This window comes from Anas platyrhynchos, chromosome 3 (genome assembly GCF_047663525.1).
Source record: "Anas platyrhynchos isolate ZD024472 breed Pekin duck chromosome 3, IASCAAS_PekinDuck_T2T, whole genome shotgun sequence".
NCBI lineage: Eukaryota > Metazoa > Chordata > Aves > Anseriformes > Anatidae > Anas > Anas platyrhynchos.
Genome location: NC_092589.1, coordinates 3,128,531 through 3,143,616, shown reverse-complemented (window position 1 = coordinate 3,143,616; position 15,086 = coordinate 3,128,531). Strand labels below are relative to the sequence as shown.

The 15,086-nt window shown below is 41.4% G+C and overlaps 1 protein-coding gene across 11 annotated transcripts in view; it reads left to right on the top strand.

Annotated features, from left to right (window-relative positions):
- The window catches only part of RALGAPA2 (Ral GTPase activating protein catalytic subunit alpha 2), a 141,185-nt gene that overhangs the window by 1,734 nt on the left and 124,365 nt on the right, over positions 1–15,086 (top strand). For 9 of the 11 annotated variants that reach the window (XM_038176009.2, XM_038176005.2, XM_038176003.2 and 6 more), the window contains exons 2-3: positions 8,540–8,650; positions 11,051–11,100. In XM_038176009.2, coding sequence (XP_038031937.2) covers positions 8,540–8,650; positions 11,051–11,100 — 161 coding nt within the window. Of the gene's footprint in view, positions 1–8,539; positions 8,651–11,050; positions 11,101–15,086 lie in introns of those variants that run through there. The other 2 variants (XM_038176011.2, XM_038176010.2) reach the window with 2 other exon arrangements.

Sequence of the window (15,086 nt, the reverse complement as noted above, 5' to 3'; positions counted from 1 at the left end):
GGAGAAAGTACTGGACAAATCAGTAAAGGGTCTCATCAGGCTCTAAAAGTGGCCCTGTTTTGCAGGTCTTTTGAGCAACAAGGTGTTCAGGTTTGCTATGCCCAGCCCATAGTTGTTCAAGCTCCATCATTTGGGCAGAGAAGTTCGGTTGCTTTGTGGGGCACTAGGAGACAGGTGGCTGGTACTGCGGTCCGTCTGTGCTGGGGGCGGTCGTGCTTCATGTGGGTGGCGCTCAGCCTTTGCTCTGGAGCTAGCCACAGGTGAAGAGGACGTGGCTGTTCCTGTTATAACTTCCTCCTGTTCCTTCAGTGCGTGTAGAAAATCTTCACAGTAAGAGGTCTGATGGTCATTTTTCTGTTTATCCCTGCTGGGGACCAAGCTTGTACTTTTCTTTTATTAGAGGTGTATAAAATGTTCTGCTTGCTTGTGTTTTTTAATCATAGTATATATCTACCTGCCTAAGGAGAGGAGGTTGAAAAGACAGAAGAAGATTGCACCTGCGTTACCCCCATGTGTTTCAACTAGATATTTACCTTATTGATCGTGTGCTTTACAAACAATATTAAAATTTCAAGCTTCATTTTAAATAATCTGGGGATTTTTTGTTTCCAAGATGAGGTTTTAGAACACTTTGTGAAGCCATCCTGCAGAAAGATGTTCTAAAAGACTGTAGTCAGGGCTTGCAGGCCATACGCTTCTCCCTTCTCTTCCACACTCACTAAAATAAGCAGACCTAAAGAAATCAGAAATATGGCAACTTTATATTTATGTTCCCCTTTTAGCCCCGTGGAAGGACATGACCAGAACCAGGACACAATTATTAGAGAGGAGTGCTTTAAGGTGCAGTGCTGGAATTGCTGTGGCTCCTGGGTACGCCCGTATACCAGGGTGCTCATTTTTGTGAGCCAGGGAGGTGCAGAGGAGGTTGCCAGGCTCCTGTGATGGATCTGAGGGGTGGAACAAATAGGGAAATGTGCCTATTAGCATGACAGAATTAATTTGTGTCCCAAAGCAGGTGGTGTGTGAGGTAGTGTTGTCTGGCAGTTTTCAGTAATGATACTGATTACCCGGTTGGCCAGAGAAAGAAAATATCGCTTCTGAATAAACACCTTTTCTCCAAGTGTCTGTTACATTTGGATACAGCAACCCAATTTGTTGATGGAACTTATTAAACGTTGGTTTTGAGTGATAATGGCTATCGATGCTGGAGGGCTGGGTGGCATGCTGGTGGTGTATTTGCTGATGGGCCATGGTGTGACCGCTGGCTGTCTTCTAGCGGGTGTGTTTTATTGCAGGGATGGTGTCAAAGCAGTCTCCGGTTATGTTACCGAGACGTCTTTTGAGAACTTCAGTAAACACACTGGATAGTATGGGGGTGGCTTTTTAAATATAATTTCTTCATAGGAACGATTGCTAGTATGGCTTTTATGGTATTATTCAAACACAGAAAATGAAGCAGAGCATGGTAAGAACCTCTCCTAAGGATTTAGGAATTAAGGAAACAAAGCTTTTGATATAAAGACTCAAAAATAGTTGGATACTTCGCTACCCGGATGCTTCAGGTCTCTTAGCTGTCATCTGTGTAAGTCTGTCTAATGCCCAAAAACTGGAAAAGAAAAAGATTCACTTTAAGTCTTCATTGCTTATAACATCTCTCAAGCCTCTGGAGCCCTTCAGGAGGCTTCATCTTTGAGGTGTTTTCCTCTGTTTGATGGGTTCTTACTCACTGGGACAGTTGTCTACCTACATGATGATACAGAATACTGATCAGAATTATGACCTTACTATTTTAAAGTGGATGTTCACTTCTGTAAGGAAAAGGACCAAAATTTCCTCCATTTTTTTTTTTTTTTTTATTTCTATAAAGATGTTTTAACTTTCAGAACTTATGTGATGTCAGCAGTAACTTCTTTTCCAAACCCAGTGTGTGGAAGCATTGATAGCATGGCCTTTTCTAAGGATAGGATTGAAAAATCGTATTTTTATAACTGGTAGTAGTGATGTGTAGGCTTGATACTTTCCACATGTAAATTAAGCCCACTGTACTATTTACTGGAGCATTTTGTGTGGGGCTTTTTAAACATAAATGTATCTTTGCTCTTCAAGGCTTTGTTTCCATGGCTGTTCTTGGGGAAAACATTTTTTTTTTTTTAATTGAAATGCTGCTCTCCATGTTTTTGCCTTGGGTGGAATTGCACTGTTTAGTTTAACAGCTTTATATGGTTTAGTGCCAGTCCCTTGAATTTTTCTTGTGCTTTCAAGAATGGATCTGCCATGACACAACACCTCTTGTGAATAATTGTGCTGTGAAGAAACAACTGCTGTGGTGCTCCCCGTTAATCTAGACAATGTCATTATTTGCTTATGCATAACAATGGGTGAGGTACCACACGATGCTATACGATTTTATTTCAGGTGATGTTCCTTTTCTTGGTGGTGGTGGTGTTCTTATTCATTTCAGAGTGTGATTTGCCTAGGACTTCAGTGCATGCTTGGGTCTTAAAACTTCTTGATTGCTTAAGGCTGGAAATAATAAAGTCAGTCTTTGGGTAGGCTTCGCGAATGATCTGTGGTGATTTCGGTTGGCTGCCACCTTCACGTTACGCTTAGAAACAGGTGAAAATGGAAACTTATCATTGCTGCTATTGGATGTGCTGCAAGCTGCCGGAAAGGTGGTGACAATATGACTGAATTAGGTGGCTGGGCTTTCATTTTCTTGTTCTGAGTGGTGCTAAGGATGACAGCCTTGTGCTGGAAGGTGTGGTGGAGGCAAACCGTGAGTGAGCCTCGGGTAACCGAGTCTGGCTCCAGCATGGAGCACTGGCTGCCTGCTGCGCTTCCTTCCCGTGCTGCTGCATCTGGCCTCCCGTGTCAGGTCTGGTGTGGGCTCCCTCATTTCACCTCAGCTCATCCCAGTGGTGGTGGGACTGCTTGAAGCAATTGTGATCACGGTTGCCTGGGAGATTATTTGGCTTTTTTTCCAACAGCTTTGCAGATCCATGAGTCCAAAACTTGGACATTTGCTGGGGTGGACTGTTAGACTGTACACTTATTCCTGTTTGGTTTTGAGTGTGCTGCCTGAGTAAATTGTGTGCCAGAGAGCGGAATGCAGGCTGGTGGCCGAACTAACAGTGTGCGCCTTGGGGCCTGTGCTGCAGCACCTGGCTCCTGGGTGCGCACGGACCAGCTGGCTGCGCTCAGAGATAGGGCTCTTGGCAGGCTCCTCAGCCAGCAGGGCCGCAGCCACGTCCTGCGCTTGGTGCACTGGGTGCTGATTGTGCTGGGCTCGTCCTCCTTCTTCCTTTGTCTGCTGCTCCCTGTGGAGCTCCCTGTGGAGCAGTAGACAAATGCATGGTGCTTCCTGCTGGAAGTTCCTGGAGTAGAGTAATACGGAACTTGCTAGGTTGCCAAGCACAGTCCTTAATATATTTTTGTCAAAAAAAATGCAAATTGAGAAGAAATCATGTTTTTCGTTATATCTCTTCACCAAAAATGAGTCGATAAGGAATAGAATTTTTTTTTTTTTTAGTTCTCAGATTTTGTTCTACACAGTTCTGTACAGCTCAAATTATGTACACTTGCTGGAGATGTTATTTTAGGCACATTCAAAAGTGAATGGTTGTAAACTTCCTGTGTTTAGAAAGGCCATTATTCTTTGGATTGCCTGTGAAATTTGAGGTGTTAATTCAAATTAGAAGATTTCTAAAATAATTTAATTCATTTTTAGTAATTTTAAGTTTTCCTGCCAAAGGTATATTTCTTTGGGGGGGTGGGGGTTGGGGGGAGGAAAATTATCTTCTGGGCTTCTACTTAGCATTTAAAGTTCTAAGTTGAAAGAACTGTGCGATTTTTGAGATGGTAAGTAAAAAATGTTTGTAGTTTCAGGGGTGGGGCTAGTCATAAAAGTTTATCATTAACCAGAGCATGACTGCAAATTCATCTTTTCATCTGCTTTACTTTTTTTTTTTTTTTTTAAGTACGTAAGACAAAGGAAATCCCTCAAGTTTGTGTCAACTATGTATAAATAACATGAAACCAGCTGACTCTGGAAGTTCATGGAATTAAGGGAGGATTTCAGCTGCTTAAATGAATACAATAACATTTTGTTGTTAATAGATAAAAAGGAAAACTGATGCGCTAATGACATGATTATTGTCCCCTCGTATTTTTTTTATACCACAAAGAGTAATAAGAACTTGTAATAAACACAAATTCTTATTAAATGGCACTAGAGTAATTTGAGTCCCTAAATTTTAAGCTTAAGTAGTAAGGCAAGTAAGGGTCACTTGCCATCACCCCGAGAGCCCACTTTGTCATATTCTATATAGAAGTTTCATGTGTGCCCTCATGAATATCTTGTTGTTCCCTCTGCATTGCTGCAAGAGCTGTGATGTGTTGATCAGAAGTACTGGCTAATGACAACTGCCCTTGTTTGGGGAATGGAGGTAGGTGATATGTGCTTTTGGAAAGGCACCAGCGCTCTGATGGCTGATGTTTGCCAGCTTGCCTTAGATTTTAGCGCTCAGAGTTCTGAATTCATAAGGTGGTTGCTTTTCAGCAGAAGTTATGTGACAGTTACTTATCAGTCCACATAAATAGAAAAATAGAACCTAACACCTTTAATTCAATCCCAGCCTTGCTGTTTAATTTTCCTCGAATGTTTACTTCTTCAGTCAATTTGATTCGCCAAAAGTTGGTATTTGACCTTAGTATCTTTAGTGATAAATAAGGAAACTTTCTCTTTTTTTTTTTTTTTTTTTAAATCTGAAGAATGAGCCTTATCTGCTACAAATCAAACAGATCTGTAGTAGTGATCCAAGTTACTGTCTTAGGCTTTCTGACGACTTGTGTTAAATCGTCTTGAGGAATCTTTCTCGACACGTTTTCTGTTTGTCTGTGACGATCATTTTTGGTGAAATTAGCAGAAGTGGCTGGTTTGCGTGCAGAGCCAAAGCAGGAGAGTAAAGGAGCATGTGAGTCCCAGGTACACTGTGCATGGTGCTGCCTGTACAGAGATGCTTTCCTTCTACCCTGGAGAGACCTGGGGAGGGGAGGCATTGATTTTTTTTCTTGTAGAGTTAGGTGGGCAGTGGTATTGGAATGTCAACTTACCTGTAGGATTGCAAGGAGGTGTTGCTTTTGGAGTTAGTATCTCGTTCTAGAGTAGTAAGTGGGGGTATTATTGGCCATTTGACATTTATGGTTCAAACTTCATAACCTTAAGTTTTGGAATTTAAGGTTATGGTTCTATATCCCTTTATGAGATAGTTCAGTAGGAAAAGGATGCAGATATAAGAATGCATGCTTATGTCAAAATAGCAGATGAGTCATCTCCAAAATGCCATATTTATAGAATAGAGGAATTCACATTGTTTTGAGTAGGCAGTTCCTTTCTCCTCCTTTCATAATTTCAAGGAAAAGTTTCCTTTTTGTTTACATTTTAATGACCTCATACTTTCATATGAAATCCTTGTAAATGAAAGCCTTGTTTTCTCCTAGAGTCGTATTTAACAGAACACATTCATAGAGGAGAATAATTGCACTTTTAGTTTGTGAATTCAAGACTGGCAGCTTGTAGGAAAAAGATATCATGGAAAAGAGTTTCCATGTGCTAATTGTTTCCATAGTGCAGGCACCAAACAAAGCCTTACTACTGAAAAGGTATTACTTAATTTTTTTTATTTTTTTTTTTTTTGGGGGGGGGGGGGGGGCGGACCCAAAACCCTAACATTAGCTGTCCAAGGCTAATGTCATTCTGTTGTTGATATGTGATATTATTGGTGGCTCTTGCTGTAGTCAGCTTTGTTGTCTTGGTTAATGAATGGCTTTCTTGAGAGGTGAAACTTCAGTAAGAAAAAATGTTGTTAATGATTCTTGAATTTTTGAAAAAATGTTGTTAATGATTCTTGCCCTTTATCCTCTTATTTCTGTGTGGAATCATCATCTTTCCTTGACCAAATCAATTACAATAAAGTGGAAACAGACAAAATCAAAATATGTTTAGCAAGTACCAAGTTTAGGAAATGTTAGATCACTTTTTTATTTCTTAAAAATAAGTTTGTTTGAAATTTCAGCCCTAGGTTAAGGCCTGAAGAAGTGTTGCATGTGTGGGTTTTCATTATTTTTTCAAACAAATTGAAAGTATGCTATTTTTTCCATTTGATTCACTTGCCACATAAATTTAATAACTGCAGTTCAATTTTGCATATGGAAATAAATGTTGGCATTTATGTTTTTTCCAAAAGTACCGGCTTGATGATGCAGAAACTATTTGGTCAAATACCTCTGCTGACATCAAAAGGTACTTCGTAGAATACTTTCCTGGAAGTGGTTTGGAAATAGAAGAATGAAAAACATTGAGGAGTATTCTGGTCTGAGGTTTTAAAGATGGAGAGGTAATGAAAAGCTGTTAACTGTGACAATCTAAAAGATGCAGATCAGGTTTTCAGAAGTATTTATTGGCTGGTGGGATTTCCAGAAGAGGTGAAGGAATGCAATAGGAACAGTTAGTCCTTTAGCCCAGTTATCTGTGACCTTTGCTTCAAACATTAACTGTACATTCAAAATACTTTCCTACGCCAATTTTCTTGTCTGATTTGGTTTGTCTAACGTAGGTTTATGTATTTAATAAACAATGATCTGTTTTTTAATTAGAAGCCCAGATTGTATACCATTTTACATGCTGCCTGGGTAGAACTGTGCGGTGGCTGGCTGTACCACCACCTCTCCATGGCTCTGGACCTTGGTCCCTGGGTGCTGGCAGAGAGCAGTTCTGAGCAAGCAGAGGAGTGGCAAAAGTCCAGGGTGTGTGCTCAGGGTGCTGCCACTACTCATTGATGTCTTATCTGAGCTACGAGTCGCGCACGGTACCCTTCTTCTGTTTGCTGTGTTGCTTGGGGGTACGGGACATGGCGGGACAGGATTAGTTCAGATATGCCCTGCCTGAGTGGTTTGTTAGTTTGAGATCTCCTCCAGTCTCATGCTGAATTGCAAACAGATCTTCTCCCATGGTATCTTTTTAATTCTCAAAATCTTAAAGAATCATTTTAATTTTGTTTTAATTTAGTAAATTATTTCAATTTATTTCTGGAGGTTTCTGGAGTTGTGTGCTCTTCTAGTAGAATTACGTCCAAATGAATATTAAAATGCATGTTAAACCTGATTTCAGATATTGCAGTGGTGACGAAGGTCTTCAGATATTGACATTCACTGATGCCACAGTAGTAGTGCTCTGTATCAGTTTCAGTTGGTGTATCTGTGACTGCATAGTTTCTCTATCTTGAAAAATGAGACAAGATATTGTTCTGGCCCTTAAATACTGCATCTTTTTTTCAAATTAATAGCATATTTTTTTCCTCTAATGAACTTCCATTTGATCTTACTGGCAACATTAATTTAAATCTATTCATTTGGACTTACTGGCACTCAGATTTTTAGTTTACTGAAACAATTTGCTGTCCGACACAAGTTTAACTCTTCAGAGAATCAGGTTACTGAATTAAATTTGTTAATGAAGGTAAAAGGCTCTCTTTCGTCGGGTGGTACCCTAGGATAAACTTTTACAAACAACCTTAACTCAGTTTTCTGTAATTAAACTTAAAAATTATGCATTTGACTAATTGAAAAATCTGCAATTTTAAGATTTGTTACTAATGAAATGTGTGAATTTTACCTTTGTTTTTAGTGTAATGTTATTGGTTGATACAGATCATGGTGTTCAGGCAGTCACTGTGAATACTTCTTTGGTCTTTTTGGACTGTGTTTTACCCTTCACTTGTTCTCACCCCTTTGCTCTCAACTTCCTTTGCAGAGCTGTCTTGCACGCTTCCTCTACTCAATGTGCGAGGTTGATTTTACCCTTGAGTGAAGAATTTATGTATTTATTCTAAATGAGATCTTTTGAATTTGCTATGGAGTCTTAGATCTTTCTAGGGCAGCTACCGAGTAGTGCAATTTGCAAAGTAGTTTAAAACTTGTTCATAAATGAGTTACTAGTGTCATCGGCTAACGAATGGGCTAAAAAGTAGTCCTAGGTGATGGTGGCTAAACCACATAGTTCCTTTGTACTTGGGCTCAGCCCTTCTACTCTGTACTTGTATCACAGAGAAGAATTCTCAGTAATGTATACTTCTGATTATCAAGAAGTGTTGAATTCAGTATAATATTTCATGTAATCCCCTGTTTGGAGAAATGGTGAATCCTTTTGATATCAGGCAGCTTTAATATTTGATAGCAAAAAATGTGTCTCATGGATTAAGAATTTGTATGGAAGTGGTATATTGACATATCCCCTTTTTATTTTGTTAACAGAAAACAAATGAACCTAAACCACACTGTAGACTTTAAAAAAAAAAATAAGTAAAAATGTAAACTTCCATATTTTACTTCTAACACTGGAATCACAATTTTGGGAATATCATTATGTATTCTATACTAAAATTGTTTTGTATTGTATTTATCTCATCTTCCAATTTGCATGAAGAAAACAGTTTTAAGGTTCCTGATGTTGTGTTAAAACTCCATTTGTTCTCCTCTGCAGATATTGTGGATGGAAGTGATCTGAAGCAGTTGTTTGAGAACAATTATTCGCAATTCTTTTTTATCGTCTATGAAAACTTCATAACACTGGAAAATAGCTTGAAACAAAAAGGTAAGTTTTTGAGTTTTGTTGGCACCTTAATTTTGGTGTCAGTAAAGATGAGCATGGAAAAGTGCTGCTTGAAATGTTGTAGGTAACTGAAAAGAGTTCCAAATACGCTTATTGCTTTAAGTGTAATTTCAGCACAAAAATCAGGTACTACGCACTTATATACGTATCTTGTCATCTTGTTTTGAAATACTGAAGGCCCTTACCCTGTAATTAATCATAGAATCATAGAATATCCCGAGTTGGAAGAGACCCAGAAGGACCATCAAATCCAACTCCTGGCACCGCACAGGTCTACCCCAAATTTTAGACCATGTGACTAAATGCACAGTCCAATCGCTTCTTAAATTCAGACAGGCTTGGTGCAGTGACTACTTCCCTGGGGAGCCTGTTCCAGTGTGCAACCACCCTCTCGGTGAAGAACCTCTTCCTGATGTCTAGCCTAAACCTCCACTGCCTCAGCTTGACGCCATTCCCTTGGGTCCTATCACTGGTGGCTAAGGAGAATAGATCTGTGCCTGCCCCTCCACTCCCTCTGGTGAGGAAGCTGTAGACCACAATGAGGTCCCCCCTCAGCCTCCTCTTTTCCAGGCTGAACAGACCAAGTGACCTCAGCCGCTCCTCATACATCTTCCCCTTTAGTCCCTTCCCCATCTTCGTTGCCCTCCTCTGGACACTCTCCAATAGTTTTACATCCTTTTTGTACTGTGGTGCCCAGAAGTGCACACAGTACTCGAGGTGAGGCCGTGCCAGTGCAGAGTAGAGCAGGACAACCCCTTCTCTTGACCAACTAGTGATGCTGTGCTTGATGCACCCCAGGATACGGTTGGCCCTCCTGGCTGCCAGGGTACGCTGCTGGCTCATACTTAACTTGCTGTCAACCGCAACCCCCAGATCCCTCTCTGTGGGGCTGCTCTCCAGCATCTTGTTGCCCAGTGTGTACGTATAGCCAGGGTTGCCCTGCCCCAGGTGCAGGACCCGGCACTTGCTCTTGTTAAACTTCATGTGGTTGGTGATTGCTCAGCTCTTCAATCTGTCCAGATCTCTCTGCAAGGCCTTTCCACCCTCAGCAGAGTCCACATGTCCTCCAAGTTTGGTGTTGTCAGCAAATTTGCTCAAAACACCTTCTAGTCCTACATCCAAGTCGTTTATAAAAACATTGAAGAGGACTAGCCCTAAAATGGAGCCTTGAGGGACCCCACTAGTGACCATTCGCCAGCCTGATGCGGCCCCTTTTACCACAACCCTTTGAGCCCTGCCCATCAGCCAATTGCTCATCCATCGTATGATGTTTTTGTTTAGTTGTATGCTGGACATTTTGTCCAGTAGGATCCTATGGGAAACTGTGTCAAAAGTTTTGCTGAAGTCCAAAAAGATCATGTCAGCTGGTTTCCCTTGATCGACTAGACAGGTGATCTTATCATAAAAACGAAATCAAATTTTTTAGATAGGACCTACCCCTTGTGAACTCATGTTGTCTTCAATAGCTTCAAGGATCTTCTCCATAATTTTACCAGGCACTGATGTGAGACTGACAGGCCTGTAATTGCTAGGGTCTTCTTTCTTGCCCTTCTTGAAAATTGGTACAATATTTGTCAGCTTTCAGTCTACTGGAAACCCTCCAGATTCCCAAGATCATTGAAAAATAATTGAGAGAAGTCCTGCGATGACATCAGCCAACTTTCTAAGCACCCTGAGATGACTGCCATCTGGACCCATGGACTTGTATGGATCCAGGTAGAGCAGCAACTCCTGCACACGTTCAGGATCGGTTGGGAGTTTATCATTCCCACTGTCATGGTCCTCCAGCTCAGGGCACCCAGGGTCCTGAAGCCCATCATTAGTGTTGAAGATGAAGGCAGAGACGGTTAATGCCTTCTTTAGGCATTAACTATCTCTGCTTCGCTTATGTCCTTGTCTGTGAGGTGACCTTCCCCATCAAGTAGCATGCCTATGTTTTCTTTCGTCCTTCTTTTTGTGTTCACATATGTAAAAAAACAAAACAAAACAAAAACAAACAAAAAAAAAAACAAAAACAAAAAAAACAACCCTTTTTATTGTCTCCCACACTCCCATATTAAGTATATGTCTGTCCACCTGAAAACATCAGAAATTCTCAGAACAAATCTGAATGTTGAGGATAGATAGTGTACCTTGTTAAGAATAGCTGATTGCCTCAAGATGAGTCCAATCACGTTGCTTTGCAGATTTGGGATTCTTGACTATGAATGAGGGATGTCAGGAGAGAGACTGAAATTTAGAAACATTTTGCTCTTTTTAGATGAAGAAAAATAAGCCAAATACAGCATTGTTGACCTCAGTTGAATAACAACACTGTAGTTTCTACATCTGTCTCACCATACCATTTACTTACAGCGAACATTATTGTTTTCTCTCTGGCAGGGAATAAATCACAAAGGGAGGAGCTGGACTCCATTCTTCTTGTTTTTGAAGTAAGTTTTCCATACCATGGAACTAACTTGTTTGAAATCTTGTCATGTGCTTGCTTATACATTTACACTGAGGGTTAAAACCAGGTATCAGTCAAAATGACGATAGGCGTCCATGATTATATGAGGTGAAAGGCAGAAAAGAACTGGGGCATGCATTAAGTTTTCAGGTACAATAATTAAAAAAAAAATAATCTTATGTAATGGAAATGTGTGGCTTGAAGGAATATCCAGAGTTAAGAGATTTTATTAAAGACAAGCCAACTAATTTAGCTTGAAAAATAGTCTGAAATCTGCCTCTGAATAGTGTCATATGTAGTTAATTACAATTATTTTATTAATTGGTTCTCAGGTGGAAGACAGGTTGTTTGAACCAAAAGCGGGGAGGGAGGGGCTGGGGGAAGCTTCATCAAATTTTGAGGCTTTCCAGTAAATTTTAATGGAAAAAAAATAAATTTTAAAGATTAACTAAAAATCTTATTTTGTATCTGTAAAGCATTTATGTTATAAAAATGTAGGTGCTTAGTCCTGAGAAATCTCATGTGGTGAATTTGTTCTGCACCAGCAGTATGCCTTATTGTAGTTCGCCTTGAAGTGCTTGAATGAGAATACATTCAGGATATGAGCAGTACATCAGTTCTAAGTAAATTGTAGGTCATTCAGTTTTGCTCTTCTTTAATTTTTTCAAATTACTGAACACACTTGATATTATGGTAACTCATGATGTATGAAGGAGAGTTTTAATTAACACAGCCAGTCAAAATTTCACAATTTGAAGAGTGAATAAGAATACCTCAGAAGTCAAAAGAAGGTGGGATGCTTGTTGATAAGAAGGTATGGCTGTTAGTTTGAGCAGAATAACAGTTAATGAAATCCTTATGCCACTTCCTATAACTCAATTTTTTCCTGAAATATATTTCTCTATGTAGTTGCCAAGTCTGAAAATAATGTCTGCGATGATGAAATGCAAGTTGCAAATAAAAGTTGCCAGTTGCTAAAATGTAAACCCTCTTTTGAAATATGTTAGAAGGAAGTGTTTAATACCTTGCTTTGTGCTTTAGCCTTTTTCTTTATTACCATTGCAACTTGTGTTTCACTGACACTTCTTAGAGTACACTACTTCTGACTTCAGTTCTTAAAGTTGGGTTACTTTTGCAAGTTGTTATTGTCCATTATTGAACAATAAATTCTAGCATCAGTGGGGTTTGATCCAAATTCAGGATTTCCAAGATGGTAAACAGAAAATGCGTGAAGAGTAGTTGTCTCATTACAGGGCTTTCCATGTGAATTTAATAACCACGTATGTCAATAGCTTGTTTCCAAGAATATAAAAATGTGTGCTTCTGAATGCCATAGGATGTATGAAATTGCTTTCTCTGCACAAGGCAGTCTTACCAGACTGGAGCATGCTTTCTCACTGTTGAAAAGTTCATTGATACAGTTTCATGAAGTCATGATTCTTCCATAAAAAAAGATGACACAGCAACTGGCTAGACTGAATGCAGGAGTAAGTGAGCAGGAAGATACCAGGAAAAAAATAAAATAAAATGGAAGTCTCTTTCAGAAAATGTATTTGATTATACTCAATTCACAGAAAAAAATCCTTCAAATGACAAGATCTCTGTCATCAGTTTCCTTTCCTTTTGAAGAATGAAGATTTAATGCTAACAAATGTAAACAATTAGGTAAAGGAATCTTGTCATTCATATAACAAAGAAAAATGGGATTTTCATTTGGGGAATAAAATCAGTTGTTGAAGCAAGGAAGTAATGATGTGAACGGAGTTTTTCTTTAAACCTCGTGATACTTTTCAAAATAAGATTTTTTTCCTACATGATACTGTTCTTTAAATACATCAAACCTGAAAGACATCATTCTTTGAGATTACGTCATGACAGTAGTGTCAAAATGTAAGAAAATCTTGGAAGAGTCAAGAAAAGAAGAGCAGCAAGAATGGGAGAAGAAATTCAGAGCTCAAGGAGGAGGTGGAGAGGTTGAGGGCCATCAGGGAGTGTGAGCGGGAGATAGACTGGTGGAGCAACTCCCTGCAGGGCACAAAGGAGAGGTACTGGGGTGAGACACCCCAAATGGGGGTGGACCCCCTGCCCTGTCACAGTCGGGCAGAGGGAGGGGACCTGGGATTTGAAGAGGAATGGAGACAGGTCCCTGTTAGACCTCACAGACGATGCACCCCCCTGGCTGGTCCCACCTTCCCAGGTGCCCTTACACAACAGGTTTGAGGCCCTGAAGCTTGAGAGACCGGTGGGTGAGGATGAGGTAGAAAGTATACCCAGGAGGATGCCTAGGGCAAGGAATTCAACTCCATGCCTCAAGACTTCCTCCACCAAGAAAGATAGAAGGGTAATCATTGTAGGCGACTCCCTTCCTAGGGGAACAGAGGGCCCTATTTGTCAGCCTGACCCTACCCGTAGGGAAGTCTGCTGCCTCCCTGGGGCCAGGGTCAGGGATGTTGCCAGAAAGCTTCCCAGCCTGGATTACCCCTCTGATTATTGTCCTCTTATGATAGTCCAGGCTGGCAGTGATAATATTGAAGAGAGAAGCCTGAAGGCTATCAAATGGGACTTTAGGGGATTGGGATGGGTAGTGGATGGAGCAGGAGTGCAGGTGGTGTTTTCATCCATCCCTACAGTGGCAGGGAGGGGTACAGAGAGGACACGGAAAGCGCACCTGATAAACACATGGCTCAGAGGCTGGTGCCAACACAGACATTTTGGATTTTTTGACCACGGGGCGCTTTACTTGACACCCGGCCTGATGGCCGCAGACGGATCTCACCTGTCTCTAAGGGGAAAACGGATCCTAGCCCAGGAGCGGGCAGGGCTCATTGAGAGGGCTTTAAACTAGGTAAGAAGGGGGAAGGGGCTGAAATAAGGCTTGTTGGAGGTGTGCCAGAGGGAACAATGGCAAGGCTGGGGGAGAAGGCAATGGCCCAACTGAAGTGCATCTACACTAACGCACGCAGCATGGGTAACAAACAGGAGCTGGAAGCCATCGTGCAGCAGGCAGGCTATGACTTGGTTGCCATCATGGAAGCGTGGTGGGACCACTCCCATGACTGGAGTGCTGCAATGTCTGGCTATAGGCTCTTCAGAAGGAACAGGCAGCACAGAAAGGGTGGTGCTGTGGCTCTCTATATTAGAGAGTGTTTTGATGTTGTGGAACTCGAGGCTGGGAATGCTAAGGTTGAGTCCCTATGGGTTAGGATCAGTGGGAAGGCCAACAAGACAAGCATCCAGGTAGGGGTCTGTTAAAGACTGCTGAACCAGGATGAGGAGATGGATGAGGAGTTCTACAGGCAGCTGACAGAAGTTGCAAAATCGTCGGCACTTGTTCTCGTGGGGGACTTCAACTTCCCAGACATATCCTGGAAGCACAACACAGCCCAGAGAAAGCAGTCTAGGAGGTTTCTGGGGAGCATGGAAGATGCTTCCTGACGCAGCTGGTTAGTGAGCCTACCAGGGGAGCTGCCCCGCTGGACCTTCTGTTCACAAACAGAGAAGGACTGGTGGGAGATGTGGTGGTCAGGAGCTGTCTTGGGCAGAGAGACCATGAAATGGTAGAGTTCGCTACTCTTGGCAAAGTCAGGAGGGGGATCAATAAAACTGCTGCCTTGGACTTTTGGAGGGCTGACTGAGCTGCTCAGGACACTGGTTGGCAGAGTCTGTTGGAAGGCAGTTCTGAAGGGCAGAGGAGTCCAGGAAGGCTGGGCGCTCTTCAAGGAGGAAATGTTAACTGCTCAGGAGTGCTCTGTACCCATGTGCCCAAAGACAAGCTGGCGCAGAAGAAGACCGGCTTGGCTGAACTGGGAGTTGTGGCTAGAGCTTAGAAGAAAAAAAGAGGGTTTATAATCTTTGGAAAAGAGGGCAGGCCACTGAGGAGGACTGTAAGGATGTTGTGAGGCTGAGCAGGGATAAAATTAGAAAGTGTTCTTAATGAAAGGGTTGTTAGGCATTGGAATGGGCTGCCCA